A 26,939-nucleotide genomic window follows, 5' to 3' on the forward strand; every position below is an offset into this window, starting at 1 on the left:
TTTTTTTTTTTTTTTTTTTTTTTTTTTTTTTTTTTTTTTTTTTTTTTTTTTTTTTTTTTTTTGTAATAAATAACCGGGAATCAAAGCTTTGCTCCCTTGTACCTGGGGGCACCCGCGCCCACTCCAAGGCATCTTATGTTTATTCTTGTAACGCTCCATGCCAAGGGTTCGAGCTAAGATTTGGAATTTGGATTCGACAGCTAATAACTCTGACGTTCTCCTGCATCCCTTGCGATTTGAGCATGTTACCTACTTATCTTGAACTACTTTTAAGAATGAGGGCTATACCCACAAACTAACATGGGTTCTTTAAGTATGCTTGGTCCTTACTCACATGTTTCCAAAGAAAATTCCTACAAGATCACCCAATATAGAATTGTTTTTAGCCAGACACTCTTAACTTTGGATTCATATGATTGAACCACCGAAAAGGCATGTACAACTTGTTGGTATAGATAGTAACTATATTCTTTTTAAACATTTCTTATCCATCATATCCTTATGATCACACTCATTTAGGTATGATATTTGGTTCATTTATGTACCTCTCCTTTACTCAAGCATGACAACTTAAAAAAAAAAAAAACAATATAGTTAGTCTATCCCACAACTGCATTAATCTCAGAAGTCATCTTAGCCTGCAAAATACAAACCGATCACTCCACTGTTGAGTGAGTCTACCTGTTTCTGTTTTCATTTCTATAGAACCTTTTTTAATAGAGAAATTAATAGGTTAGCTTCACTTCTTTCCATAATTTAAAGGGTCAGGCTTTATCTTGGGCGTAGCAAGCTATGGTCGAGTATAGTCTTTGAGCCCTACGGTGGTTTCTCTCTCAATTGATTTCGTCCCAATCTCCTTCTCCCCATTCTCTTACTCTAAACATTGGAAATATTTCATCCCACAAACAAGTTAGCTCTCTTCTTGGCTTGTTGCACTTGGTAGGATTAATACCCTTAAATACATTCAAAGTCCTAAGCTTTTGTCCTTGGCCCCAACTGATGTATTTTTCCCTTGAACGGCCTGTTTCTGGGTTTGCTCTGTTAGACTATTGTTCCCGTTTCTAATTTTCGCTTTGTTCATCTCCTTCCTGTTTCTGATATTCGTTTTGGTCTTAATAATATCACATAAATTTTTTACTATTCAGCTTAAATTTCTACATCAGTATCCTACTCCATACATTTCCCCCTAAACTTTGCCATTGCAATCCAACCTCCGCACAGCAATCGGAGTAGAGAATGGTCCAAAACGGTCACACACAAACTAGTATCAGAATCTATTTTCTCTTCCATAGAACTAGATAAAAATCTGAAATATAATCCTTTCCCAACATTTTCCATCTGTTATTTCCTACAGCCCATACAGAAATTTTCGTACAGAAGGTGGGGCGTACCTGTCTACAGGATGCAGATCTGAATTTGGGTAGAGTGAAGTGAGAGATTGATAGATGCAGTAGCAGGGAGAGGTAAATTGAAGAACCTCCAGCAAAGGCAATGGCTGAACTCCTAATCAGGTAGACGTTGAAAGGCGGCAAGGTGATGGCAAAAATCCCGGTCGATAAATGTCACAGAGCCTTAGGTTATAAATTCTTCAAAATAGTAAAATAATAATACACCAGCAATTCTACCTAAAAAAATATTTTATATCTCAATTAAATAAAAAATAAATACGGAGAAATTTTCGAATTTTATATTTTAATAATATAAAATACTCGTATAAAAATACATAGATTTAACCAATTTAAGAAATTCTTTAGACCACGTGGCTCCATGGGATTCGTAAGATGGACAGATCAACGGCCTCATCGACGTGTCAAAATACACGAGATGTGCAACTGTTTATTGATCTAGCAAAACCATAAAATACTGACACGTGTACAATTGATTCGGTCTAAAAGTCAACAACCTTTCCCAAATTATCTTTTTTTTTGTACGAACATTTTTTTAAAGTTAATTAAGCTGTGAATCATTATATTAACTCCAGAATTCACTGATTCAGCCATTTCGATCCGGCAACCGAGCTTGAATTTCTGAAATGTCTGCATTGTCGTTACCGATTCTCGGAGTTCCGGTTCGATCAAGCCTTTCCTTCTCGTCCCCCACCATTCTTTTTCCCCCGTTTTCAGTTCGCGCCAAGAATTTATCTTCGCGTTTCTTCATATGTCAGGCCTCTAATGGAACTAATCCCACTAGTGAGACTGTTTTCGCAGTGCCAACAATATCAGTTGACAACTCTGAGGAGGATGAGTCCACCTCATTCGTGATTCGGGCCCGCAATCGAATCGGCCTCCTTCAGGTGATCACCAGGGTTTTCAAGGTCCTCGGCTTGCGCATTGACAAGGCTACTGTGGAGTTCGAGGATGACTATTTCACCAAGACGTTCTTTGTAAGCGATTCGCATGGCAATAAGATTGAAAATCTGGAGAGCATTGATAGGATCAAGAAGGCACTGATGGACGCGATCGGTGGCGATGACTTGACGATCTCCACCGGACCTGCCACTCGTGGCATTGTGGTGAGAAAGCCTGGGTTGTTGTCTTCCTCACTGGATCGGACAGCGAAGGCGGAAAGAATGTTTGAGTTGATGGACGGGTTCTTGAAAAATGATCCAGTTAGCCTTCAAAAGGATATTCTCGATCACGTTGAGTACACAGTTGCCCGGTCTCGCTTTAGTTTTGATGACTTTGAAGCCTACCAGGTAATTCCGTTTAGCTACTTTTAAATTCCAAACAAAATTTTTTCGAGTACTCAATTCAAGAATAGGTACAAGTTGTGGCGATTTTCTTGTACAGGAGTAGAATGCGCCTACTTTTGGAACAAATAGATTCCTGTTGTTTAGACATGTAATCATGTGAAACTTCACAGATTTGACATTCTCTTGGAGAAACGATAAGCTGTAAGCTTTGACCCACGAGTTGATAAGCAAATTGGAGTTCGGAAAAATATTTTGAATGTATCATTGAATCTGCTCATGGCTGCCATTGTATAGAATGACAAGGTGCTAGTTGAACAATCTTAGGAAAAGATTGTACAATTACTCAGGCTTGACCCACAATTTTCTCCACCATGTTTCTGAGTTGATGTGTGATCGATTTTATTTCCTTCAACATGTCAAGGTCTAGTCTGACATACCTATCGAACCTCCCATTTTTAGAAACAAATGAAATTTCAAAGGCAACGAAGTTCTGAAAACATAAAAATAAAACTACAGATATCACGCATTCAAAGAAGTTTTAATTTAGAAAGTTCCATAAATTATATATCAACGACAGTTCTAATATATTTCTCCATATGTCATATTCTTATGACGTATTAAAAAAAACATATTTATTCTGGTATTGATTTCAAACCCTCTAATTTGTTAAAATATCGATGAAAATATTGGCATGTAAATTCCACTCGATGGATCTTGTGTTGCGACCTTTTCCTTGAATAATTAACAGGGTATTGTTGCATAGTATTTGTGGGCATATTTTCCTAAGCAGCATGTCTGGTGACAAACATGTAGGGTCATTCTTTCTAAATATAAAATAAAAAAAGCATCCAAATCATGAGTAATGTTGTAATAGTTTTGGCAAATTGTTACAATTATTTGTACTTGAATTGACTCTTCTTTTCATCATCATTTGATAATTAATTTTGAATAGTGGTGTTTGTAGGCTTTGTCTCATTGCATAAGAGATCGATTGATTGAACGATGGCATGATACTCAGATACACTTCAAGAGGAAAGATCCGAAGCGCGTATACTTTCTCTCACTTGAGTATCTTATGGGTATTTATGCACTTTTCTGAGTTAAGAGTTTCCTTTTACAATTCCAGTGTCGTTTTCTCTATCAGAATCTGGTAATATGACAAAAAGGTTTTCATTAAAACTAACTATGGTTTCAGCCATTAGGTCTTCTTTTAAGGACTTCTAAGAGACGTCAAATTGTGATGTCTTTGAAATGGAATGTAGTGTTTGCTAACTTCTCTCTGAGTTCTCTTTTTAAGTCCTTTAGTATGATGGTGTTATATGTCAGCTGATGTTGTTAGATAACTGTCAACTGACAGCTTGAACAACTGCAGATATAGCCAGCTTTTCATCTGGCTGACACTAGATTATGAGTGTTGAACTCATTTGTAATATATTCTTTTAGCAATTGAATAATTGAATCCTTTTTTTTTTCTTCTCATACAAAAAAAACATCAAGGTTATTCAATCACGTAACCTTTTTTGAGACAAAATCATGATACTTCTAATATTTAATAATTTGAGAATACATAAGCATAGCAAAGCTGGCACTCTTCAAATATGTCACCTTCTTTCCATTACAATCGTTTTTAACTTCAATATTTTACCTACTTAAAGTTTCAGCTCTTGCAGTTTGGTAGGACTGTTTCATATTCCTTGGTCGATCAAATTAGTTTGAAAGACTAGACCCGTCACTGTGTGTCATTTTTTCTTTTTATTTTTCCAGCTGCACATCTATTGTTTCATATTTTTTCTATGCACGCTTTGATTTTACTCTTGGTTACATTTAAACTGAACTAGTGCTTTGGGCTTTTGGTTTGCTATCTAATCGTTACTCAATCTGGTTATATTCTCTTGAGGATCATTGTTGTTGATTTTCTCACATTTCCATCGTCTCTTGTTGTCCTTCCCCTGCTATCAGTTATTTTCTATAATTTTATTTTAGAGAACGTTCTATATTCTTGAACTTTCCCTCATATTTTTAGTCCTTACTCTTTGGTTCTTGACTATTAATGCCAATATAAAGCTTTATTTGAAACCAGGCCGTTCTTTGTCAAATAGTATTATCAACCTTGGTATCCGTGACCAATGTGCTGATGCTCTGAGCCAGCTTGGTTTTGAGTTTGAAGTTCTAGCAGAACAGGTTAGTGCATACTTGGTAGTTGTCTTAATCTCTGCAATCTTAGCTTTCATGAATGGTTTAACTCAGTAGATTTATAGTCATTTTCTTCATCTATATTATACTATATATAAATTATGGTACTGAAGAGACTTTATGTTTGTTTTCATTTCCCCTTCAACTTTTTTTTATTTTTTTATTTTTCCCTTCCTTTTTTCAAAATGAAATGATAATGACAAACAAAACAAAATTAATTTTACTCGCATATGTTAATGACTAGTACTAGAATGACCAGCGTATGTCTGGTTAAGCTATTACAGTGTCAAAAACATTCTCAGATTTTGCTGAGTTAAGTTTGGAGTTATACTAGAGATCGTGAAGACTTACTGGCACATCATTGTCAACCTCAATCTTCCAAGTTGTGTTTTTAGCAGGGAATAGGGATGAGGTTGCTGTTTGCCTCTTCTCTTTCACTCATGGATTTAAGAATTTCCAGGCCTTTTCCTGGTTTAAATATCATATGTTGTTTCTTGTTTACCACATTTTATCGTACCCTACTTCGCTTTCTTATGCTAACTGTAACCAATGTTTCCAGGAAGGAGATGCTGCCCTTGGCAATGGTGGCCTTGCTCGACTTTCTGCATGTCAAATGGATTCTTTGGCAACTATGGACTTTCCAGCTTGGGGGTATTACACCTTGAGATAAAATTCTAGAATTTCATGTATATGAGTAATTATAATTATCTTCATACCCATAGTACAGTATCTACTGCAGTTGAGTATATAAGAGTATGAATTTGTAATTGCACTCGATCTTCAATATTCTTTAGAAAGCCTTTCAACTCCTTGTCCTCTATGTAGTATGATGAAGTAAATTCAGTTATTATGGTTTCTATGTGTGTGAATGTGTGATACCGAAACAATGTTGTTTCTATTTCTAGCTATGGACTACGATACCAATATGGATTGTTTCGTCAAGTCATACTAGATGGCTTTCAACACGAACAGCCTGATTATTGGTTGAACTTTGGGAATCCTTGGGAGATAGAGAGAGTTCATGTAACATATCCCGTCAAGGTTTGCGAATGTCACATGTCCCATATTTTTGAAGCTTTCCTCTTTTTGCATGTCTGAAATTTGCATAAAATTTCCAACTTACTTTACGTGATGCTGGTTTAGTTCTATGGTACTGTTGAAGAGGACATTTCGAATGGTGAGAAGTACAAAGTTTGGATCCCTGGTGAAATGGTAAGAAACATCATTCCTATTTCAGGAGTTCTGTGTTGTTTATTTAACGCCTTTTCCTAGTTTCTTTTTGAGACAGCTAATCGTAGACTTTTGAAAACTACACCCTAAGTTGAAGGACTCTCAAAACTATATCAGCTGAGTTGTCTGTCTCAATTATTTTAGGTTGAAGCAGTAGCCTATGACAATCCTATACCTGGTTATGGGACAAGAAATACCATTACTCTCCGCCTTTGGGCCGCCAAACCAAGTAATCAGCATGATATGGTAATTACTGAACACCAATATACTATTGAAATAATTCCAATGTATATCTAGTATCATACGTATGAAAAACTCAGCTTTCACATTGTTTAGCTGCATATATTCTTCATTGCATCATAAAAATATGAGCTCTTTCCCAATAATGAAGATATAACAGTTTATTAGACTCCACTGGGCAGCTGTTTTGGAATCTTTTATTCATCTCTGTTAAAAAAAATGGCCTAATACTGCAGAACAATGTAATTTCCAGGAAGCATATAATACTGGGGATTATATTGATGCTGTGGTAACTAGGCAAAGGGCAGAAACAATTAGCAGTATTTTGTACCCAGATGACCGTTCTCATCAGGTTGGTTTGATTTTGATTTACGTTTATCACATCTTTTTTATACTATTGTTATACTACTCAATTATAGAGAGAACCAAGACATTGATGCTATTAGATGTGCATTTTTTTTCTTGACATTATTAGTGCTTGCAATTAGTTTTTTCGCTCCTCCATTGTTTATATGTTCACTCTATCAGCTTTTGTCTTTCAGGGGAAGGAACTGAGACTGAAGCAACAATATTTCTTTGTCTCGGCATCCTTACAAGACATCATTCGCAGGTTTAAGGATGGTCATAAGGACTTAAATCAGTTTCCTGACAAGGTTATAATTCCAGTAGTTACTTTAGCTGTTGAGATTTCCTTCCATTTCTTTGAAAGACAAATTATAAAACCAAAGGGATTAACATGCTTGTTTTGAATTAAATAAATTATTTTTCATTTTTAATTATTTTCTATCTTGTTTGAGAAGATATGTGGTTTTAATTTACTGGTACACGGAGCCCAATATGCAATTGAATGGGATTTCTCCTGGTACTAGTAACGGATATACCTTCTTGGAATTTAATGAACCAGTCTACTATGTGTATGTTAAAATTCGAGGCGGAGTACAATTAATTTTGTATTTAAATTGGTTGAGGCCTGCCTCCAATTGTTCAAGAAGCGTATTACTCTCCACTTTTTGAATTATTCCTCTTAGGTTGTTATTGGATACTGCCATATCTCTTCCCCCTAGCCTCCCAGCATATGTTATCCTCTTAATTTCTTTAATAGACTTGTCTTTTTGTATTTTTAACTGACTCCTTACTTGACCAAGTACCCTCCCTGAAATTGGAAGTCTCAGGTTTTTGGTTTTTAGTTTTTCCCAACGTAATGATTAGAGTCTGATCGAAGAGTTTGTCCTCCATCTACCATTTTGGGAGAGGGGTCGTTTCTTATGTCAAGCTGTTGTGTGCACTGTAGTGTAGGGGCTGTGGGAGAGAGGAACAATTGAATCTTTAGAGGGTGGAAAGGGATAGTACCGGTCATTTGCTAAGGTCATGTTTTACTTTGGGCATCAATGTCAAATTCTTTTTGTAATCATACTTTGTCTCATTTTGGTTAACTAGAGTCCCTTCCTATAGCAGGTATCCTTTCTTTTCTGAACTTGATTTTATTAGATACCCTTCTATTCTTTTTTTTTTTTTTTTCTCAATGAAAGTGTGGTTCATTATATTTTCTTTTTTTAAGTGTTGTGCCCACTTGTTTGTCATTTTCTAGCAAACACAGAATTAGTAGTCAGCTTTACATTTCCATAAACTGTGCCTACTTCTATGTATTAGGTTGCTCTGCAACTGAATGATACTCATCCGGCTCTTGCGATACCTGAGGTCATGCGAATACTTGTTGATGAAGAACGTCTTGGCTGGAATGAAGCATTTGACATAACATGCAAAATCTTTTCATTCACAACTCACACAGTATTAGCTGAAGCGCTGGAGAAGATCCCTGTTGATCTGCTTGAAAGTCTTCTCCCACGGCATTTACAAGTATGTTCTGATCATCGTTGTTTGTTTTATCACAAATTTTGTTTTCCTTTGTTCTGGTTCATTTGAATGATAAAGTTTAATGTTTGAGAGTCAGCAAGGCTTCTTGTCCTTGTTGTATTCCTAGTGTTGTCTTAATTTTTTTCAACCACTTTCTTCTTATAATATCTCTTCTACTTAATTTAAGCTAAATAAATTTTCACAAGCTTACGGGGTGTTGTTCTTGTTAGATTATATATGACATAAACTCGCATTTCATGGAGGAGTTGAAGAGAAGGATTGGTTTAGACTATAATAGGCTGTCCCGGATGTCAATTGTGGAGGAAGGTGCTGTGAAGGTATTGCTAAACCCATCACAGTTCTATTTTGATGAAGTTTTCATTGTCGGTTTTCAAATATTTTTTCTGATTGTTTGGATGGTGTTATTGAAGAATGTTGCAAAGTTATTAATTTTTCATATTACAGAGTATTCGTATGGCAAACCTGTCAATTTTTTGTTCCCATACTGTGAATGGCGTATCCAGATTACATTCAGAATTATTACAAACAAGGGTATTTAAGGTATTGCAAACTTCATCAGCTTTTAAGAGACTTGATGCTCGGCTGTAAGGCTATAGAGTTGACATCTGAACATCTTTGCAGGACTTCTATGAGATGTGGCCAGAAAAATTTCAGTGCAAAACAAATGGAGTAACCCAGGTAGATTGTAGTGATCTGGCAAATATGTTGGGATGTGTCTGATCATTATCTTTCTTTATTGTTCAGTATGATTGGAAATAAGGGGGTTGGCAAACATGATGAATGCACCTATTTCACTTTTTTTTAGCGAATTAAATATGAGCAGAACTATTTATTAACTATATAAAATAAAACTATTGGCTGTGTATGCCACGTATTCCAATAGTTTTGGGATCTTCCATCTTTCCCCTGGTCATTAAGATTGATTTTGACTCATAATTTTACTTGCGTCCTAATAAATATAACGCTCCTTTGATGTCATCTTGATTATTAAGGTCATAGATATGCTTGTTTGGTTATTTGTTCACCACCGTAAGTTCATATATTCCACGTGTATTTGGAAAAATCCTTGTTTCTCTCTTTCTTGTTTTTTGTTTGCTGAGAAGATTTCAAATTGGATTCCATGAAAGTGCTTGACTAATCTGTTCGATGACTGATTTCCTCAGCGTCGCTGGATTGTGGTAAGCAATCCTAGTTTATGTGCTCTCATCTCAAAATGGCTTGGGACAGAGTCTTGGATACGTGATATTGACCTTCTAATGGGCTTGCGTGAATATGCCGCTGATATTTCCCTGCATCAAGAATGGCAAATGGTAATTTATTGCATTCATTCTCTCGAAGTTGGACTGACTACCTGTTATGGATGTTGGGTCTCATTCTTGTAGCGTGAACTTTTAGGTGCGGAAGATAAATAAAATGAGGCTTGCTGAATACATTGAAGCAACAAGTGGCCTCAAGGTGGGCAGATATTCCATATTGTATCTCTAATCTCTAATTGCTTGTATTTAGTCTTCTTTATCACATGTTGCTGTATCATTGTGATAATACCTCGACTCTTGACTAATGCAGGTCAGTTTAGATGCAATGTTCGATGTGCAGATAAAAAGGATACATGAGTACAAAAGACAGCTGCTGAATATAATAGGCATCATCCATAGATATGACTGCATAAAGGTAGATTGGAACTGTGATAGTTTTCCTTCTTTTTTTATTGGAGAAGACGGAATGCCATGTCAGTTTTAAGGACATATCTTCAGCAATCTCATAAATTCCATGCCTTCGGTCTCCTTATTTTATTTTCATTGTTATGGAACTTATACATTGGTCACCACTTATTTGCTTATTGCAGAATATGGCTAAGGATGACCGGAAGAAAGTAGTACCTCGCATCTGCATAATTGGAGGAAAGGCTGCTCCTGGTTATGAAATGGCAAAGAAGATCATTAAACTTTGTCATGCTGTAGCAGAAAAGATCAATAACGACAGTGACATAGGGGATCTTCTAAAACTGGTAAGAGGCTTTTCTGTGATCTTCTAAAAGATTAATAACGTCAGTCGCATATCTCAAGTCTTCTGCTAGCTCAATCCTCTATCTTGTAAATGACCAATAGTTATGCGTCTTTACAAATACCTCCTACGCTTCAACTGACTTTCACCTCTACGACTTTTGAAATAATGCAGGTCTTTATTCCTGATTACAATGTATCCGTTGCTGAAATGATAATACCTGGTGCCGATCTTTCGCAGCACATAAGGTTGGTTGATTTTCTTTTGATAGAAAACGGCACTTTTATGAAGAGAAACAGGACAACTTTGGTCACATAATAATCAAACTAGAAAAACCATACAGGGGTGAAAACGAAGGCACCCCGTTGCAAGTGTTCTTTCAATGATCTACAATAAGAAATGCAGGAATACATTACTTCTGTACAAAAATAATGAAATAGTTAGTTGTGCGACTGTATCAATGAACTTACGATTTTAAGTTTTAATAATTTGAAGAATGCGTACATGAAAAAACTGATAATGTGGCTCAAATTAAATTCAAAGGAATTTCTATCGTGAGTTTGTCACCGAAAGTCCATCTCCTTCATAACTGAAGTCTATACAAAAACCTCCACGAAGCTTTCATTTCTTCTTCATCTTCTTTGGTGCATAAGATGCAATAAATTTTGATGTAGTACTGCTGGACATGAGGCATCAGGCACTGGTTGCATGAAATTTCTTATGAATGGCTGTTTATTATTAGCTACAGCAGATGGATCTACGGTTGAAATAATTGAAGAAATAGGGGAAGACAACATGGTGAGTTATCTTTCTCATAGTTTATAGCTTAACTAGAGGTTCTTAATTAAACTTTATCTATATTGAAAAGTTTATCACCCAATCATCCTGCTTTTAGGACATTGTTGGTTCTTGCAGTCAATGAATCAAACTAGGAAAATGTTTAAATAACTGGAAGTTAATGCCTTCGATGAAGTAGTTGTATAATCATTTCATACCATCTTTTTTCATAGCAATTATTTTCCAAATGCAAATTACAGTCTCACATTATCTCTGTGTTGTTAGGTTATCAAAATCTTCCATCACGTCTCTAAGTTGTCTTAGCGTTAGAGAGAAATGGAACTGATATGCCTCTCAAAACTGGTCAAGAATCTTGATAAGTGCAGTAGCACCTTGTTTTTTCCATCTGCTATTAGGATGTTTAATCTTTCTCTTTTTGCATAATTAAGTCAATTTTACGCATACGAGTCGTCTCGAAGAATTTTATGCAGGCTGACTGCCATTCCCACACACCATTGCATCTAGAAATAGAATCTGTCTCTCAGATGTCAGAAACCTTGAGTGCACTAAGTTTATGTCAGGTAATAAGGATTTACGATAGTTCCAATTTATTTGGTTCAGTTTTTATTTGGAGCAAAGGTGCATGAAGTTGCAACATTGCGTGAAAAAGGATCGACAATTAAGGTGCCTCTACAATTTGCTCGTGTTGTGAGGTATACATACAATCTCTCTCAACTGTTATGATCCACTGGGGAATGCACAATGAGCTTACTGTCCTCAATTTTTAGAATCCTTTTTTTATGTTTTCTGTAATGCGTTGCTTTTAAGAATGGTTCGAGATGGTTACTTCGGCTTCCAAGACTACTTCCAATCATTATGCGACACTGTGGAGGGCAGCAACGACTATTATCTCCTTGGTGCCGATTTCGAAAGCTATTTAGAGGCACAGGTATTCCTTTGGTGTTCAATAGGCTTTTCCTCGTAATTTGTTTTACAATGATATAATGATCAATTGCATTCTACTCCAGGCAGCGGCAGATAAAGCATTTGTTGATCAAAAGAAATGGACACAGATGAGCATCCTCAGCACTGCTGGTTCGGGTAGGTTCAGCAGTGACAGGACCATCCAAGATTATGCAGAGCAGACATGGGGAATTGAGCCTTGTAGATGCCCTTTATGATCAGATCACCTTCTGAAAGAAAGCAAGCAAAGTGACCATCATGGAGAAACGCATCGACCCAACTTTCTGTGCCTCGTAATAGATTCTTCTCTGTGCAGTGCACAGAGAAGAATCTATTACGACGTTATTGAGTCTCATGCTTTCCATCTGCCCCAATAATGTGACCTCAGAATCTAACTCCAGAGGGAGAGATTGTTTCTCTAACTTCTCAATCTTAGAAACACGGAGTTCATGTTCTAACTTGTTCCATTTAGTATCCATTTTATAATTATTTGATTTTTTAATAAAGAAAATCAAGCTCAAAAAATGGTTTAAGTTTCATATATTTATGTTTGACAATGCTCATAAATGAGAGTATGATACTTGAAAAGAGTGAAAAAAGATTGCATGAATAGAAATGAGGAAAAAAAAAAAAAAAGATTGATATTTAAGAAATTGTTCAGTATAGATGAATGTGGTGTAATGAATTATCTTCATCTATGTATTAATAGTAAAAAAAAAAAAAAAAAAAAATTAGGTTGAAGATGGTAATGATATTTTTGTAAGTTCTCGGGATATCTTTAGGATAAATTATGGACAGTTTCATCACAAACTAATAGTAATTGTATGTTTAGCTTTTTTCTGACAATAATTTATCTTAAATTGATTACGGCGAAGAAATGATTCACATGCGTGAGGTAGTCTCGCGTTGCAGAAATTGCAGGCGGGTTTCTGGGTTGTGAACTCAGAAAGCTCTGCAAAAATGGCGATTTGCCCATTGAAGATCTTGTATCTCCTTCCCGCCGTATTCTTATCTCTTTTCGCCGTCTGTGAAATCGCCTCGCCCGGTCGATCAAGTAACCATGGGCTGATCGACGAATTTCTGGAAAGCAAGCTCAGGATCTCTCACTTAGGTGCATACCGTTTACTGTTTTCCTTTCACATGACATTGAACTGTTTTAATTCTTCACAGGATTTAGCTCATTGTAGTTTCCGTCAATCTAGACTTCAGGCTGACGCATTTATTACACAAGTTCTCTCTGGTGTCGCTGTTTTTGTACTTAATAAAATTGAATGCAGAATCCGTTCTGGAGGAAAGCAAGCAAAATTTAACCGAGAAAAGAAATGAGCTCGAGGCGCAGGAAAAGCTAATCGAGGCTATGTCCCATAAGATTCAATACTTGGAGTCTGCTCTATCTGATATGAAGGTTTGATTCGTGCTTTATAATGCCAGACAATGTTGCTTCACCTTTTTGTGCGTTTACAGAGATTCATTCCGTCTATTGCATTTTCATATTCTTCGTCTATTTACCTTACATAAAAACGTTTTGGATGTATTCATTTACGGATTTTGGAGTTGGGCAGTTAGCCATTCACACCTCCGAATTTACTAGATCAATGCAAAAGTTCGTCTGATTATAGATTGAGTTCTATTTCCAATTTAAGCGTTTAATTCTCAATTGCACGACAATAGGTAGAAACATCAGTCGGACATCATCTAAATGCTTATTTCTTTGAGAAAATGTCGAAGATCATCATTAAGACTGATATTAGTTTAGTTGATATGCAGAGGACAACATCAAGTGATGATGAAAGGATTGCTGCTCTGGAGGATGAGGTTTTCGTTTGCTTTTTCGTATTTAAGTTTTTATGCTTCTTTGGATTTTCTGATCAAGGAGCCAATTATCTGGTAAATTTTGTTGAAGCATCTTCAAAAGTTCAATTAATCTATATAGTAGGCTTGGGCATATTAGGTACGACGTCTCTGGGCTTCATCGAGAAAGAACAACTTCGAAATTCATAATCTGAAAGCCAAGGTACAGGAAGCTGAGAAAAAACTGGAAGAGGTTACTTCACAAGTTAAGAAGGTATAAATTTCTGACCAGATTGCAACAGGTTTTTTGTTTTTCTAGCCGGCATTGTGTTTGAATGTTCTGCAACATGCTCACATATGTGCCATGGAAAATTATAAAACTAAGACGAATGTTTTATAATTATTTTGCATGTTCGTGTGATATAATGTACATTATCTTTTTCATCTATACACTCCATGGTATTAACTAAATGTAATGGTCCAAGCCCACTACTAGCAGATATTGTCTACTTTAGCCCATTACGTATCGTCGTCAGCCTCACGGTTTTTAAAACGCGTCTTTCAGAGTTACACAGTGGAACTGGTACTCATCCAGATACTGTTCTCTTTGGGATTTCCCTTCCGGGCTTCCCTCAAGGTTTTTGGGTTTTTCCTCATGGGCTTCCCCATCACGGCTAGGGAGAGGTTTCCACACCCTTGCTTTGTTCCCCTCCCCAGCCGTGGAATCTCACACTAACTATCATTATCATGCCATGATTAATTATAGACAATAAGAAAAAGAGAAATCCTTGAACATCTGGTCATTTGTTTGAAGTTTTTCATGTTCTCCTCCCTTTTTGCATGTTAGCACAACATTGTCCACAGTCTATTTAACTGAAGAAATGCGGTGGATATCACTTGTTTATATTCTGGACTCTGATTGAGAATGAGTTCACTTCTCTATGTAATTAATATATCTTCTGCTCAACCAACTTATATCCATCGATAAATTGTTCTTTTATGTACATATTCCTTGGTTAGTATGCTTACTTTGTGGCCATTTTATTTTCCAGAAGTCTAGCATAGTATCTGAACAATGGGTTCAAATTCGGCATCTCGAGCAGGCTCTTGAAATGACAAAAGTATGTTTTGCTGGAGAGGGCACAATGATTGAAAATTTTATCGTTGAGCTGCTTTGCTGATGTATTAACTAACTTTGTTGGCTTGTGACTAGATACGAGCTTTGAAGATCCACCGGCAAGTTGCTCTAACCAGATGCACCTACTTGAAGGTAATTGTTGGACAACCTTGGTTGAACATTGTCTTTTCATTACTCTGGCCACCCCGTGCATTATGGTTACCTAAACTTTCATAATGTCTTCAATCACTTCACATTTTTTTCCAAATAATTTCACTTGTAAGTTTATTGATGCTTCATCTGTATAGTTGGTCAACACGCGTTTTATCAATCAACTTCAAAAGGCGCTTCAGACATCAAACCATCATCTGTTCACCAAAGTGTCTACCTTGAGTTCCATGGTTACAGGAGCCATCCATCACTTCCAAAGAGTCTATGAGGAAGCCAAAAAGTATCACCATGAGGTGTGTGTGTGTGTGTGTGTGTTTGTCTACATAAACCTTAAAGTCGATCTAATAATTTCTGCAAAGACTTAAGGGAATAAAACGAATTGCACACCATATAGCTTCTTCTGAAATGTGCTGCTACCTCCATCTCTTAATCTTTGACATTTGCATTTCATTCCAGAATATAGATATTGCAGTGGAATAAGCATTGCCAATCTGAGCTATATCCCTCCTTGATAATGACTATAAAGTTTGAATATTGATATCTGCAGTTACAAAGACTGATTAAACAAGAAATGGAAAGAAATGAATATGCAGCATATCTTGCCAACAGGGAATTTATTTTCTTTCTGGTAAGCCAACAAAAATCTTGATGCTTCATCTAGAACTTTTCCTACCCCTACCTGTCTTTTTTCGCCTACTTCTCGAATTTAATCATGTTTTATGAATTTTTAGGCGTCTGCTCTGGTTACCTTCCCAATTTTTGGTGCTTGGATGTTCCTCTCTTCACGATTTTCCAGGTAAAGGGTCATTCTTGAGAAAAGAGGGAATACTTCTCATTGTTTAGCTTAGCCAGGAGATAAATTTTCCAATATAAGATATGAAATATAGTAGCAACTATTATTAGCATTTTAGTGACCTATTGATATCTTGTGTGAAAGGTTGAGATATTTATTACATGACACTTTCTAAAATTTTACATCAAACTGAGAATGCTGAATCATAGAACTGGCGACCATCAATTACACAGGATCTATACGATTTATAAAAGGAGGAAAGAAATCCAACCCTTTGTTGGTTTTGTAAACAGGTGGGCGATCAAATATCATAGAAAACTGTCGCACTCCAAAAAATTGTTCAAATTCTTCCTATTCCCACCGGAGAATCACCACTGCCGATTCTACCATTGGAAACCTGAGCCTCAGGAACAAAACCTTTATCATTTTAATGACTTTCTCCTCTGGCTCGTCAATGGTTCATAGCTTAGATCGTCAATGGTTCAAACCAAGCCTCTGGCTCGTGGATTCGAACCCATTTACTGGATATGCTTGTTCGAATTATGCCCTTGGCCATGGAGAGGCAAAACATAAGAGCAGGACTAGCATACTTATATCTTAGGTACAGGCTCGCGGCATGGCTTAGAAAGCCATTGCCTCGTAATGCCATTCATGAGTGGTGTTATCGACATGAAGGACATCGAAATAACATTATGCGACTGAGATATGGTTAACGAAATAACATTATGCGACTGAGATATGGTTAATTAAGGACCAATATCACCATCTTAACCATCGTTAAGGGTTTTTTCCCCCCCTGGACCGTATGCAATCAACCAAACCAAAATATCAAAACTATAACAAATTGAATCAATAATGTATTCGATAAATTCCAAACAAATCAAAGATTCAAAGTTTTACACGTGGCATTAATTGGTTTAGGGATGGTTCCTCGTAAGCATTATCTATTACTCGGTTTGTTTTGATGTCGACTTTTGTGCCACACACGTCAACTCCCTCTTTCACGTGTTTGACCATTTTCTCTCGTGTAAGTGGGTGCACCCAATTATTTCTTTTCTCATTTCTCCAATCTCTCTAATCAAAACACTCCATCTTTACAAAAACAATAATAAAATAATAATAGTTTTGAGATTTATCGACGCAAAGTAAAAATTTTAAAATTTATCAGATCATATCTGAGCCGCCTATTCTCAATCCTTACTTAATCATTAGGTTATACATGAACTATAATGGCTGAAGTCCGAGTGTAAGTCTTGAGCTGAGTGCATCAAGAAGGGTAGAAGCAAGGGATCGATTGTATGTTAAATTAAAAGAAAAAAGTTATCTTAAACTATACCAACAAATAATTATGTTTAAAGGGTTTTGATTGAGAATAAATTGAAGTTAAAAACTTAAAAAATATGGATGAAAATAGTGATATGAACTAAAATTAACAAAAATTAAAAGGACAGAAAAAATGAAGACAAGAGGCGCGTGTAAGATGATGGTTGGCGCGTAAACAAAAGTCAAGTGTCTGGAGAGAAGACGTGGGCCCGTAATGTGGAGAGGGCGAATCTTAAAAGTTGGTGCGTGTGGGAAAACTGGAAGTGTCATCCTTTTATGGGGCGGCGCTGTTTGGCTGCTTCCGTTTCCATTTACAAAATAAATAAAAATTGGTGCTGTGGTGTGAGGTTACCAGGATGTGCAGAAACAAGGACACGCGTCAGTGTTTGACCGGTGCGATCTTTTTGGGGCCCACCAAATCGGAGACCTCAAAAATAAAATCGAACTTACTTTCTTTTCTTAAACAAATAATAATAATAATAATAACCAAATTACAAATTTACTATGTAAATTTGTATTTATTGGATATTTCGAAAAAAGTTAATGGTTATATTAGATTTAAATTTTAAATTTTATATTTATATATTTAAAAAAAAATTAAATTAGAGTTAGAGAGAAAAAAATGATGGTTGAATACTAGCCATTGGATGATGCTACAATAAATGGTGGGGATGGGACCGGGAAGTCAAATTCCTTGCTTTTGACTTTTGCCATTTCTGATTGAATCAAATTCCAAAATTCCAAAATTCCAAAATGTTCTTCTATAAATCCCAAGTCCCTTCCTTTCCACTTCCATTTCCTCTATCAACTTAGAACCAATCGGATCACCATTTTCTTCAATCAACTATGGCGCCGAGAGACGGGGTTAAGGCGGCGGTGGCAGCCGGCTGCAAGGACAAAGAGGTGCATTTTAGAGGAGTGAGGAAGAGGCCATGGGGAAAATACGCGGCGGAGATTAGAGATCCGGCGAAGAAGATCCGTGTGTGGCTAGGCACATTTGAAACAGAGGAAGAGGCGGCGATGGCTTACGATGCCGCCGCCCGCAAATTCCGCGGCGCCAAGGCTAAGACTAACTTTCCTTTTCCCTTTCCCGTTCCCGTTATCGTCAACAGAAGTAGCACCGTTGAATCCCCCAACCCAGACCCCACTCTTGACCTCAATCACGAACCTGACGCTATCGCCGCCGGATCCACGCCGCCCTTCCCCTTCGGAATTTTCCCGCCGCCCAATCACCTTTTCCTCTTCGATCATCCCATTTTCCGCCACGGAATGGTTGAGATTCTTCATAATCATCAATCCGCCGCGAGTTTCGATCGCCGCCACCAAAAAACAGTCCCCAACGGCGGAGTTCAAAGTGACTCAGATTCATCCTCCGTTAGTAATCTGAATCAAAATGACCACAAATCAAGACCCACTCTAGATCTAGATCTCAATTTCCCTCCACCGGAGTCCGCGTAGGCTTCAATTTTTCGACATCGATGGATTATGGCAACATTTTTGAAGCTCCATGTCAATTAATACACGTGTACTAGCTATCAGGACTATCTAACTCCTTTTTGTTTAATTAAAAAAAAAAAAAAAAAAAAAAAAAAAAAAAAAAAAAAACAAAACAACTTCCGGCGACCGAGGAANCTGAAAGAAGAAAAGAAGAACATGATTAATTGGGTTCTCCGTCCATGTGAAAGTCAGCTCAGGCAGCCCAGATCGCCGGACGGGACGATATTTGGAGGCGGAGGGTGGAGAGGGAAGGGGAGAGGAGGGGTCCACTGGACACGTAATGAGGACAGAGGAAGACGACAAAACAGAGTTTTATATTAAGGAAGTAGCAATTTATTTGTGGTTTTTATTTATTTACTATTATTTAAGTTTGTGGAGTTATTATGGATAAAACCAATTCCAAACCATTTTACTGTCTGTGTATACTATTTTAATATTTATTATTTAATGTCATCATATTTCAGTATTCAATTAACAAATCCATTATTAATAACCTAATTAATTATTTTTTCATACATTTATTTCAATTTTAATTTTAGAGTAAAAAAAAATTAAAATCATTTCTCAGGCTGAATGAAGGAAATGTAGGGACTAAACTCATATTTAATAATTAATACAATTAAATTCAGATTTTAAAAAAATTAAAAAAAAAAAAAAAAAAAAGAGTTTGGGGCCATTATTGAGTGGGCTGAAGCCCAAAACTAGAACTGGTAAGGGGAAGAAAGGAAGAACCGGTAATTACCGGTTCCCGTAGCTGGAAGGAAACGGCTACTGGCATCTCGCAAACCGACCAGGCATGACAAAGTTTCAAGTTCGTTATTTTGATTTTGTCTGGAGGAGAGGGGGATGAATATTTGCGTATGAGTCTGGTGAGAGCTTAGGTCTTCAATTTGGGATTCTTCTAGGGTTTTAATGGGTAGGGTTTTTCTTGTTGAATTGGAAGGCAGGTCTTACAGATGCCGCTTCTGTAATAACAATGTTGCTCTTGCCGATGACGTCCTTTCTCGGGTACTCTCACTCTTTACCTCTTCCGTTTTATTTTTCTCTGCGAATTCTCTCAACTCCTTTCTTCGTTTCCATCGACTAATTTCGCCCATACATGCTACAATTTTGTTCGTTGAAATTCTGGAATTCAATTTCTCAACAATCTGAACCGAAAACGGGAGTTTTAGTCCTCGAATTATAGGTTTGCGTCAAGATGGACTGTTTTTCCTTGTATTAGCGTTATGCGTTCTTTGTTCAATCGTTCTTTCCTGATTTTTGTTTTGTTTTTTGAGCCAAGCATTCTTAATTGAAATATCAAGCATATTCTGGGTGTGGTTAATTTGTCCCTTGTCGCTATGTAATATGACGCTACTGAGTCTTAAATGCTATGTTGGAAGTGAAATTCCAACAATATTACGATCGATTTCCTTTTGAATCTTTTCCATTGCATTTTCGACTTGCCCATTTTGATGAATTTTTATTGTTCTCTTATTGTCCCAGACTTTCAATTGCAGCCAAGGGAGGGCATATCTTTTCAGCAATGTGTAAGTGGCCCTGATTTTATTTTTATGTGCAGCTTCAAATCCAAATGTCTAGATTTTTTTGAGGAACCATTGGATGAGGACTTCTGTAAGAGGAGGAGAATTGATTGACTTCCCTTTAAATTCTGTTTTCCTTATTTGAGAACAATTATATATAGAAATAGCTTGTGATGGTTCGGGTTTTTACTAATATTTCTTAGGCAGTTCTCACGATTCAAAAATTACAGTATATTGCCTCACAGTTCTTATCCTTCTTCCTTTTTCCTGCGCATTTCTGATCGACATGGACTCTTAACCGTTTGGCAGAGTGAATATAACATCTGGTCCCAAGGAGGAGAGGCTGATGCTTTCTGGTATGCACACTGTGGAAGATATCTTTTGTTGCTGTTGCGGACAAATTCTTGGATGGAAATATGTAAGTTTTCTCCTCTTGCTATCTATGCAAAGTAGTCTAATTTCCATCATCTTTAATAGAACTGATGACTGTTCAGAAGTAGGAATCGTCACGACTTGGCTCAACAGTTAAAGGAGCAACTTATAATTTATACATTTAAGTTTGTCGTTCCGTTGACTGTTATCAACTATCTATCTCATGCATATTTCAACTTCCAAAATTAATTGGTGAACATAATTCACTGTAACTAGTTCAGGTGAGAAGAAGTTGGTCTGATGCCCTCCAGTATCAAATGTACTATACTAGAAATGATCTATAAAGAATGGACATGGGTTCGTTGATATGATTACATGCTATTCTATTTCAAATTAGGAAACTTCGATAAAATATATTGGAATATTATGAGTTCAATTTATCCTTAAGAAAAATGACCAATTAGAATAAATCGAAAACAAGAGGGAAAAAGAACTCTTGGAAGCACCCAACACGAGCATAGCTTAGTACTTAAAACATCTTCAAGAGGTCATGGGTTTGAATCTCCCAACTCTTATTGATGTAATAGCCACTTCTTTGCTATTACAATACATAATAAAATCCTATTTTGTCTGAAATTTTGGGAAAAGAAAAGGTGCTATGGTATGTGCTTGAATACTGGAGTTTGAAAATCTAAATTTTGGGAGAGGAAGGATGGGGTGAGGGGTTCTTTGCTCTCTAACTCTCTCTATCACGTCAAAGACTGGATTTCTCTCATAGACCAGAATTCATCACAGTTTCAGCTCTTTTTTTGTATTGCTTTCTTTCATTTCTATTCATTTTTCTTTGGTTTTGATTTTCGTTGTCTTGTCTTTCTGCTATGTTCTGGATTATTAATTTTTATAATCCTTTTATATGAAACCTGCTCAATGGAAAATGGGTAATGATAATGATAACAATAATATTGAGTTTTTGAAAATTTCAGCTATTGATTAAGGTGAAGTTTTTTCTCTCTATAATTTGTAGCCTAAGACAAGCTAAAAGGGGGTGCCTTCTTCACTTCTCTTTTACTTCCTCTGATTCTGAATATTGAAGGACTTAATAGACAAATTACTTAATTCATGCATAGTGTACATGTAATATTCCTTTCTAGCGAGGACATAGAAAACAATAATATGCATAATATAATCATCACAATTAGATGTAAATGCCGTACGGAAGGTAAGGTGCAACAATCATGTTTGCCCAGCAGCAATTGTACTGAGTTCACAAAAAAAAAAAAAAAAAAAAAAAAAAAATCATGGTTACCAAAAAGGATGTGTAAAAANTTCCAACATATGCATGTATACGTATGTGATAATACCTTTCATCTGCCTGAAATCCTGAAATAACATTAAATTAGAGTTGAAAATGGTGTAATTTATGGTTTGCATCTGAAAACATTTGTGGGTTTGTGTTTTTATGAAGGGATTTTCAGTTGAGTTGTTGGTTGAAGTATTAGTTTGCTAAATTGATATTGCTGCATTTCAATAGGTAACTACACATGACAAATACCAAAAGTACAAGGAGGGGAAGTTTGTTCTTGAGAGGTACTCAGACATTTTCCTCATCTTTCCAAATAACATGAAGTTTACTGTAAATACATTATTGGTTCTTGAGTTTATTTATGCTTCTAACAGATGGAGAATAGTTGAGGAGATGATGGAAGACTTAAATGGAGATGCTCATCCTGGTTCAAGCGATATGGAAAATCCTTAGTGAGTTTCTGCCAAATTCTCTCAGAATAAGGAAACTCTAGCGTACATGTCAAAGTGTTGTATGTAGAAATAATTCTAGAGTCTGTAAACTACTATTAAACTGCATGACCATAATCTATAATATCATAAGCTTTTTATCGAATAGTGTCTTGAATGCTCGGTAAGAGCCTTTGTCTTATCTCTATTCGAATGAACGGAAGGGATGGCGCTAAGAAAATGGATGGTTCTGATCTTCGTAAAAGTGATTGCCCATGGATCCATTAAAGGTAATTTTGTTTCTAGTTTATTAAAAAGGTGTTCTCAATCGTTCTAAACTTGTTGGTGCAAATTTAGTTGAACTTTTTTTATGCTGTGCCTTCTGTAAAGTTGATAACATAACAAGAAAAGGAGAAAAAAGGAAGTATTTGCGCTTTTATCATAGTATCTTATTGATTGTATGGTTAGAAGATCAGTGGGAAGCCAAAAGTAGCCATTGGAAAGGGAAAGGGGCCCCCCTGCCATAAGTTGTTTTGCTGTAGAGGCCGATGATTAGCTTATTGGCGGGACAGAGATGGGCCACTGGATGAATGGTTGAGGCTGTGAGTACCTCAAATTTACCTGCAGAGCCGCAGTAGTATTGAGTAATACGTAAGGACAGAGGGCAAAGGGGCCGCCTCTTGTTTGCTTGGCTGCTCGGCAAACCCCGCCGTATTCGACGAGTGGGACTGCAGCCGGCTCCTCATTTAAAACGTTATCTGGTAGGGCGGAATGAAATCTTCAATGTTGTTGCTTAGCGTCTGTCCGTCCTCTCCCTTTCGCTTGATAGAGCAAGCAAGTTTTAAATGATTTTAGGCTCTGCTTCCTGACTAAAGTCTTCTCGTGTATGTGGGAATCATGTTGAGAATTGTTGGGAGAGTAGCTCCACATGAACTAATTAAAAGGTTGATCTTGATTTATAAGTAAATAATCTATCAAAGTCACGAGAATTTATATTATACTATTGTGAAATTTTAACCATAAACATAAGAATCAATTTGTTTAGTTTAGTGCATTAAAAACGAGCATAATATCTAAGTGTGATGAAGTTATTCAAAATAAAAAGCTGAGAGTTTAGAAAAATAAAATCTGCCACGTTTTGAATTGAGAAATCAAAGTAGGAGTTGGTATTTATTTAATATATTTGAAGCAAAATTCAAAGCAAACGTGTTTTAAAGGGTAAATATAAGACAATGTAATAAACAGAAAAAGAGTGGATAAGGCCTAAGGAAGGGTCCAAAAAAAAAAAGACTTCAGAGCGGCTTGTTTAGTTGTTGGCGCGACGTTAAGCCGCCGTGATGTCTCAGCTACCGACACCCTCATTAATTCCTTTATTTATTTATATATTATTATTATTATTTACTCTTTATTTAAAAAAAAAAAAAAAAAAAAAAAAAGGGTTGGGGGGATGGGTGAGATGTGTAAAAGCATGTTGGAATATAATAAAGAAAATAAAAAAAGAAGGGTATGGAATGAGGGAGGACGTGGCGGTTTGAAATGACGGCTGTGGCAAAGTGCAGGTGGTGTGGGTGTGGCAGTTTTTATGATGACGCCATTTATTTATTATATATTTAGTTATTTATTTATTTTGCGTCGACTCTGCACCGCACTTTCTCTGTTTCTGCGACTGCTTCTCACTCCCTTAATTTCTTCATATTTCCACACGCCCCCCTCAACTATTCTCTTTTTTCAACTTCGCCCCACCTCACCACCCAGGTTTTTATGGAAGCTTCATTAATTTAATTAAGGTGAACAATGTTTTTTAAAAAAAAAAAAAAAAAAACTAAAATCCAAATTCCAAACAGACAAAATCTCGAACAAATTTGTAATGGAAAACGGGGTTTGGTTGGTTGGTTGGTTTGGCGCTGTAATTTGTTTTATTTAGGCCAAAATAGGTTAATAATCAACCAAGATTTTGTCTCAAAATCTTTGTTTTTTTTTTTTTCTTGGGTTGAATTTTCTACAATTACTAAAATTAATTAAGAGCACGTGATTAATATTTAAGAAATTGAAGTAAACCAGGCGGGCAACGTAACCCACCAGCCCATTGCAATTCTTGTTGACTTTTTGTACACCAAAATATAAACACATATAATTATTTATTTACCCTCGTTTTTGTAATGGGTGTTTGATTTTTTAGGGTTGCCGCCTTCTTTTTTAATGTCAAATTATATGTAGTTGGGATGTTGTATGTTTTCGACTTCCAACCATGTTCGATATAATTTTTTTAAAATTTGAATGGCTAAATTTAAAGATTTATCAAAAATTATTTATCCAATTTGGGAAGATAGCTTCTATCGACATTTTAAAGATCTTTTTAAGTTTCAATAATTAAAATTATCGGTAGTGAAACTTAGAATAGCGGAACTAAAAATGACATTTTTACCCTTGAAATGAATGGTGTAAAAAGAAGGGAAAAAAAAAAAAGTGAAATTGAAGTGAGCAAATATTGACAAAAGTTAAAAGAAAGTGAAAAGGGAAGGTTAGCCAACAAAGGAATGTTCCCCAATTCCCACTTTCATACAATCATACACACAACTCTCACTTTATAGTACAACCAAATTTTGACTCTTTCAAATACACCAAAATATTCCATTTATTATTATTATTATTATTATTATTATTTTAATTATTTTGAAAATTTGCTATTTCAAAAAAAAAGAAAGAAATATAAAGTTGAAGCTACACATATCATAACAGAAAAGATATGTTTGTAGTTCAATTATTATCTCTACTTAATTATGAAAAAAGAAAAGAAAGGTTGGTAGGGAAAAGGATAAAACAGTAAATGGATATTAAATTAAATATTTTAAAGGGAAGAAGAATAAGTAAAGAAAATCGTGAACGGCGGACGGCGGACGGCGGACGGCGGAGGATAAAAATAAGAAAGGGGGATTGGAGTAGACGCGCGGGGAAGGCGCGTGGAAAAGGAGAGGGGAGAGGGTAAATAAAAAAGGATGAATAAATAGGGTGCTGAAATTGCCGAAACCACAAAAGCAGACGTACCAAGCGAAGGGAAACCAAGAAAGGAATGCAATTATTATAAAGTGCACACGCTTGGGCTTCCTTCCCTCATTACGACGTCGTTGCATACACCAATTCAAATTAATAAAAAAAATAATAATAATAAAAAAGAAAAACTCATGCTTTTGGCGCGTGACGATTGTTATTGTTATTATTATTATTATATTTATATTAATATGCGTTCGAACCAATAACGTCGGATGGAAGCAATATTTTCGGCGGACGGCCGCCGGCATCATTACGCCGCTTCATGAAAATATTATTAAAATAAAAAAAGGTGCAAGCTTTTTCAATCAATATCCACCAAAAACTTGTATTTACATATTCTTTTAATGGGTTTTTTTTTTTTTTTTTTTTTTTTTTTAAATCTAGGGGTGAAAAAGTGGATACAGAATACTGTCAGAATATTAAAAAAAAACGACAAAAAGTGAGAGAAATGAGAGAGATGTCCGTTAAAAACGCCGGTAAAAGCCGTGTGGTGGGGTTGTTGAATGAATCATAGCCACACCGGTGGAGGCTCGTTCAGATCAAAGGGGAGGCCACGACGCACGTGCCCCATAAACGACGCCGTAGTGTTGGGCGCTGGATCTCTCGAGTCCACCAGCCCCGGAGAGGCCTCCACATTGACATTACACAAGTCATTTCGAGCGCCGTGGCGGAGGAAATCGCCGAGGAGAAGACGAGCGGAGGAGGAGGAGGAGGAGGAGGAAGGGGCGGCGGAGGAGGAGGGCCAGTTGCAGGTTGTAGGAGTGGAGGAGACGTTGAGGTCGAGGGAGAGAGGGGGAGGGAAGTTGGTCTTGGCCTTGGAGCCGCGGAGGGACCTGGCGGCGCCGTCATAAGCAAGGGCGGCTTCTTCAGGGGTATCGAAAGTGCCCAACCAGACACGGGTCTTCTTCCAAGGGTCGCGAATCTCAGCGGCGTAGCGACCCCATGGCCTCTTTCTGACGCCCCTGTAGTGAGCCTCGCGAGTGGAAGCCATGGGGGAATCACCAACGAAATATCAAAAAAAAAAAAAATAGAAAAACAAAAACAAAAAGAACAGAAGGAAAAAAGGAGATTTGGGTGAGTAAAGGAAGTGAAATGTGCTTTAACACAATTTTGAAGTGGAAGAAGAAGGGAAAGGAAGGGAAGGGAAGGGAAGGGAAGGGACCCACCAAGTCACCCGTAATCCTCGGGTACACGGCATAAATACACACACATATTTCAACCCTTTTTTTTTTTGTTATTATTAACAAAATAAATACCTCATATAGCGGCCGTCGGATGAGAGATTAAGAATCAGATTTTGATTAAATAAATAAATAATAATAAAGGGTTTAATTTAATATTATAAATAGGAAAAGGAGGAGGAGGGTGGGGCCTGGATCAGGGAAGGGAAGAGAGAGCCGCCGCCTGATTAGACGTGAGGAGGATGACGTAAGCCCTACGAATGGGGGGCTGACCGGCGCCTGCCAAAATATGTGGGACTGTCAGAAAATGGGCACACGTGGAGGCTTTATAAGTGGTGTCTCAGTCTAGGGAACACCCTCCAATTGGGCCGGGCTGGGCCTTCCTTTCCTTTTCTTTTCCAATTTTATCTCTCTT

At 36.7% G+C, this 26,939-nt stretch overlaps 6 protein-coding genes across 6 annotated transcripts in view; 4 read left to right on the forward strand and 2 right to left on the reverse strand.

Moving 5' to 3' along the window:
* Positions 1–1,567, reverse strand: part of LOC111495767 (pentatricopeptide repeat-containing protein At5g46100) — a 4,325-nt gene extending 2,758 nt beyond the window's left edge. Inside the window, exon 1 of the mRNA XM_023145947.1 lies at positions 1,392–1,567. The gene's annotated coding sequence lies outside the window, so the exon portion shown is untranslated. The remainder of the gene's footprint in view (positions 1–1,391) is intronic.
* A 403-nt stretch (positions 1,568–1,970) lies between these two features.
* Positions 1,971–12,499, forward strand: LOC111495753 (glycogen phosphorylase 1-like). The gene is made up of 22 exons (XM_023145923.1): positions 1,971–2,695; positions 3,657–3,771; positions 4,773–4,873; positions 5,445–5,536; positions 5,791–5,926; positions 6,029–6,097; positions 6,260–6,361; positions 6,609–6,707; positions 6,898–7,008; positions 8,006–8,212; positions 8,440–8,547; positions 8,675–8,770; positions 8,852–8,908; positions 9,394–9,540; positions 9,626–9,685; positions 9,797–9,901; positions 10,077–10,238; positions 10,409–10,482; positions 10,909–11,032; positions 11,633–11,724; positions 11,840–11,960; positions 12,040–12,499. Exons 1-22 carry the CDS (start codon positions 2,033–2,035, stop codon positions 12,190–12,192), a joined length of 2,994 nt encoding a protein of 997 aa, XP_023001691.1. The 5' UTR covers positions 1,971–2,032; the 3' UTR covers positions 12,193–12,499.
* A 271-nt stretch (positions 12,500–12,770) lies between these two features.
* On the forward strand, positions 12,771–16,050 carry LOC111495786. Its single transcript, XM_023145969.1, has 9 exons — positions 12,771–13,085; positions 13,252–13,379; positions 13,742–13,789; positions 13,926–14,039; positions 14,818–14,886; positions 14,979–15,035; positions 15,191–15,346; positions 15,601–15,681; positions 15,785–16,050. The coding sequence occupies exons 1-9, from the start codon at positions 12,935–12,937 to the stop codon at positions 15,851–15,853; spliced, it is 873 nt and encodes a 290-aa protein (XP_023001737.1). The 5' UTR covers positions 12,771–12,934; the 3' UTR covers positions 15,854–16,050.
* Positions 16,051–17,940: 1,890 nt separating this feature from the next.
* On the forward strand, positions 17,941–18,730 carry LOC111495795 (ethylene-responsive transcription factor 8-like). Its single transcript, XM_023145984.1, has one exon. The coding sequence runs from the start codon at positions 18,016–18,018 to the stop codon at positions 18,625–18,627; it is 612 nt and encodes a 203-aa protein (XP_023001752.1). The 5' UTR covers positions 17,941–18,015; the 3' UTR covers positions 18,628–18,730.
* A 646-nt stretch (positions 18,731–19,376) lies between these two features.
* On the forward strand, positions 19,377–22,458 carry LOC111495802 (protein yippee-like At5g53940). Its single transcript, XM_023145991.1, has 5 exons — positions 19,377–19,674; positions 20,152–20,195; positions 20,499–20,607; positions 22,093–22,148; positions 22,239–22,458. The coding sequence occupies exons 1-5, from the start codon at positions 19,579–19,581 to the stop codon at positions 22,315–22,317; spliced, it is 384 nt and encodes a 127-aa protein (XP_023001759.1). The 5' UTR covers positions 19,377–19,578; the 3' UTR covers positions 22,318–22,458.
* A 3,208-nt stretch (positions 22,459–25,666) lies between these two features.
* LOC111495799 (ethylene-responsive transcription factor 12) lies at positions 25,667–26,521 on the reverse strand. The gene has a single exon (XM_023145988.1). It carries the CDS (start codon positions 26,332–26,334, stop codon positions 25,852–25,854), a length of 483 nt encoding a protein of 160 aa, XP_023001756.1. The 5' UTR covers positions 26,335–26,521; the 3' UTR covers positions 25,667–25,851.
* Positions 26,522–26,939: the final 418 nt, after the last annotated feature.

This window comes from Cucurbita maxima, unplaced genomic scaffold (assembly GCF_002738345.1).
Source record: "Cucurbita maxima cultivar Rimu unplaced genomic scaffold, Cmax_1.0 Cma_Scf00021, whole genome shotgun sequence".
Taxonomy (NCBI): domain Eukaryota; kingdom Viridiplantae; phylum Streptophyta; class Magnoliopsida; order Cucurbitales; family Cucurbitaceae; genus Cucurbita; species Cucurbita maxima.

Coding starts and splice junctions, on each gene's coding strand:
- LOC111495753 (XM_023145923.1), top strand. CDS start 2,033: ATGTCTGCATTGTCGTTACCGATTCTCGGAGTTCCGGTTCGATCAAGC. Junction 8,213..8,439: donor TTCTCCCACGGCATTTACAA/GTATGTTCTGAT, acceptor TGTTCTTGTTAG/ATTATATATGACATAAACTC. Junction 8,771..8,851: donor TACAAACAAGGGTATTTAAG/GTATTGCAAACT, acceptor ACATCTTTGCAG/GACTTCTATGAGATGTGGCC.
- LOC111495786 (XM_023145969.1), top strand. CDS start 12,935: ATGGCGATTTGCCCATTGAAGATCTTGTATCTCCTTCCCGCCGTATTC. Junction 13,086..13,251: donor GCTCAGGATCTCTCACTTAG/GTGCATACCGTT, acceptor AATTGAATGCAG/AATCCGTTCTGGAGGAAAGC. Junction 15,036..15,190: donor CCAGATGCACCTACTTGAAG/GTAATTGTTGGA, acceptor TCATCTGTATAG/TTGGTCAACACGCGTTTTAT.
- LOC111495795 (XM_023145984.1), top strand. CDS start 18,016: ATGGCGCCGAGAGACGGGGTTAAGGCGGCGGTGGCAGCCGGCTGCAAG.
- LOC111495802 (XM_023145991.1), top strand. CDS start 19,579: ATGGGTAGGGTTTTTCTTGTTGAATTGGAAGGCAGGTCTTACAGATGC. Junction 20,196..20,498: donor GCATATCTTTTCAGCAATGT/GTAAGTGGCCCT, acceptor ACCGTTTGGCAG/AGTGAATATAACATCTGGTC. Junction 20,608..22,092: donor AAATTCTTGGATGGAAATAT/GTAAGTTTTCTC, acceptor GCATTTCAATAG/GTAACTACACATGACAAATA.
- LOC111495799 (XM_023145988.1), bottom strand. CDS start 26,334: ATGGCTTCCACTCGCGAGGCTCACTACAGGGGCGTCAGAAAGAGGCCA.